The sequence below is a fragment of the Eurypyga helias genome, unplaced genomic scaffold (genome assembly GCF_000690775.1).
Source record: "Eurypyga helias isolate BGI_N326 unplaced genomic scaffold, ASM69077v1 scaffold39450, whole genome shotgun sequence".
NCBI lineage: Eukaryota > Metazoa > Chordata > Aves > Eurypygiformes > Eurypygidae > Eurypyga > Eurypyga helias.
Window position 1 is genome coordinate 3,518 of NW_010228316.1, and position 231 is coordinate 3,748.

The 231-nt window shown below is 63.2% G+C and overlaps 1 protein-coding gene across 1 annotated transcript in view; it reads right to left on the bottom strand.

The window, feature by feature from the left end:
- Window positions 1–165, bottom strand: part of LOC104515111 (polypeptide N-acetylgalactosaminyltransferase 6-like) — a gene marked incomplete at both ends in the record, with an annotated part of 3,439 nt that extends 3,274 nt beyond the window's left edge. The window contains one exon of the mRNA XM_010158969.1: window positions 1–165. This exon is cut by the window's left edge and continues 4 nt beyond it. Coding sequence (XP_010157271.1) covers window positions 1–165 — 165 coding nt within the window.
- Between the last annotated feature and the right edge of the window lie 66 nt (window positions 166–231).

Below are 231 nucleotides of genomic sequence, written 5' to 3' on the forward strand. Positions count from 1 at the left end.
CTCCTGCAGCAGGAGGGCGGGGGAGCCGTGCAGGACGCTGTACACCGTCCGCAGCAGTGTCGACCACGCTTCGTTATGGAAGACAATGATGACGCTGGTGGCGGGCAGGGGGGGGCACCGCTTGAACTTCTGGTCGATGCACCTCCGAGAGAGAAAAGCGGTGGTCTAAGCAAGACAGGGGGAGCGTGACGGGAACAAAACCCCCCTCTCTCCCCCAAACCCCACAGCAGG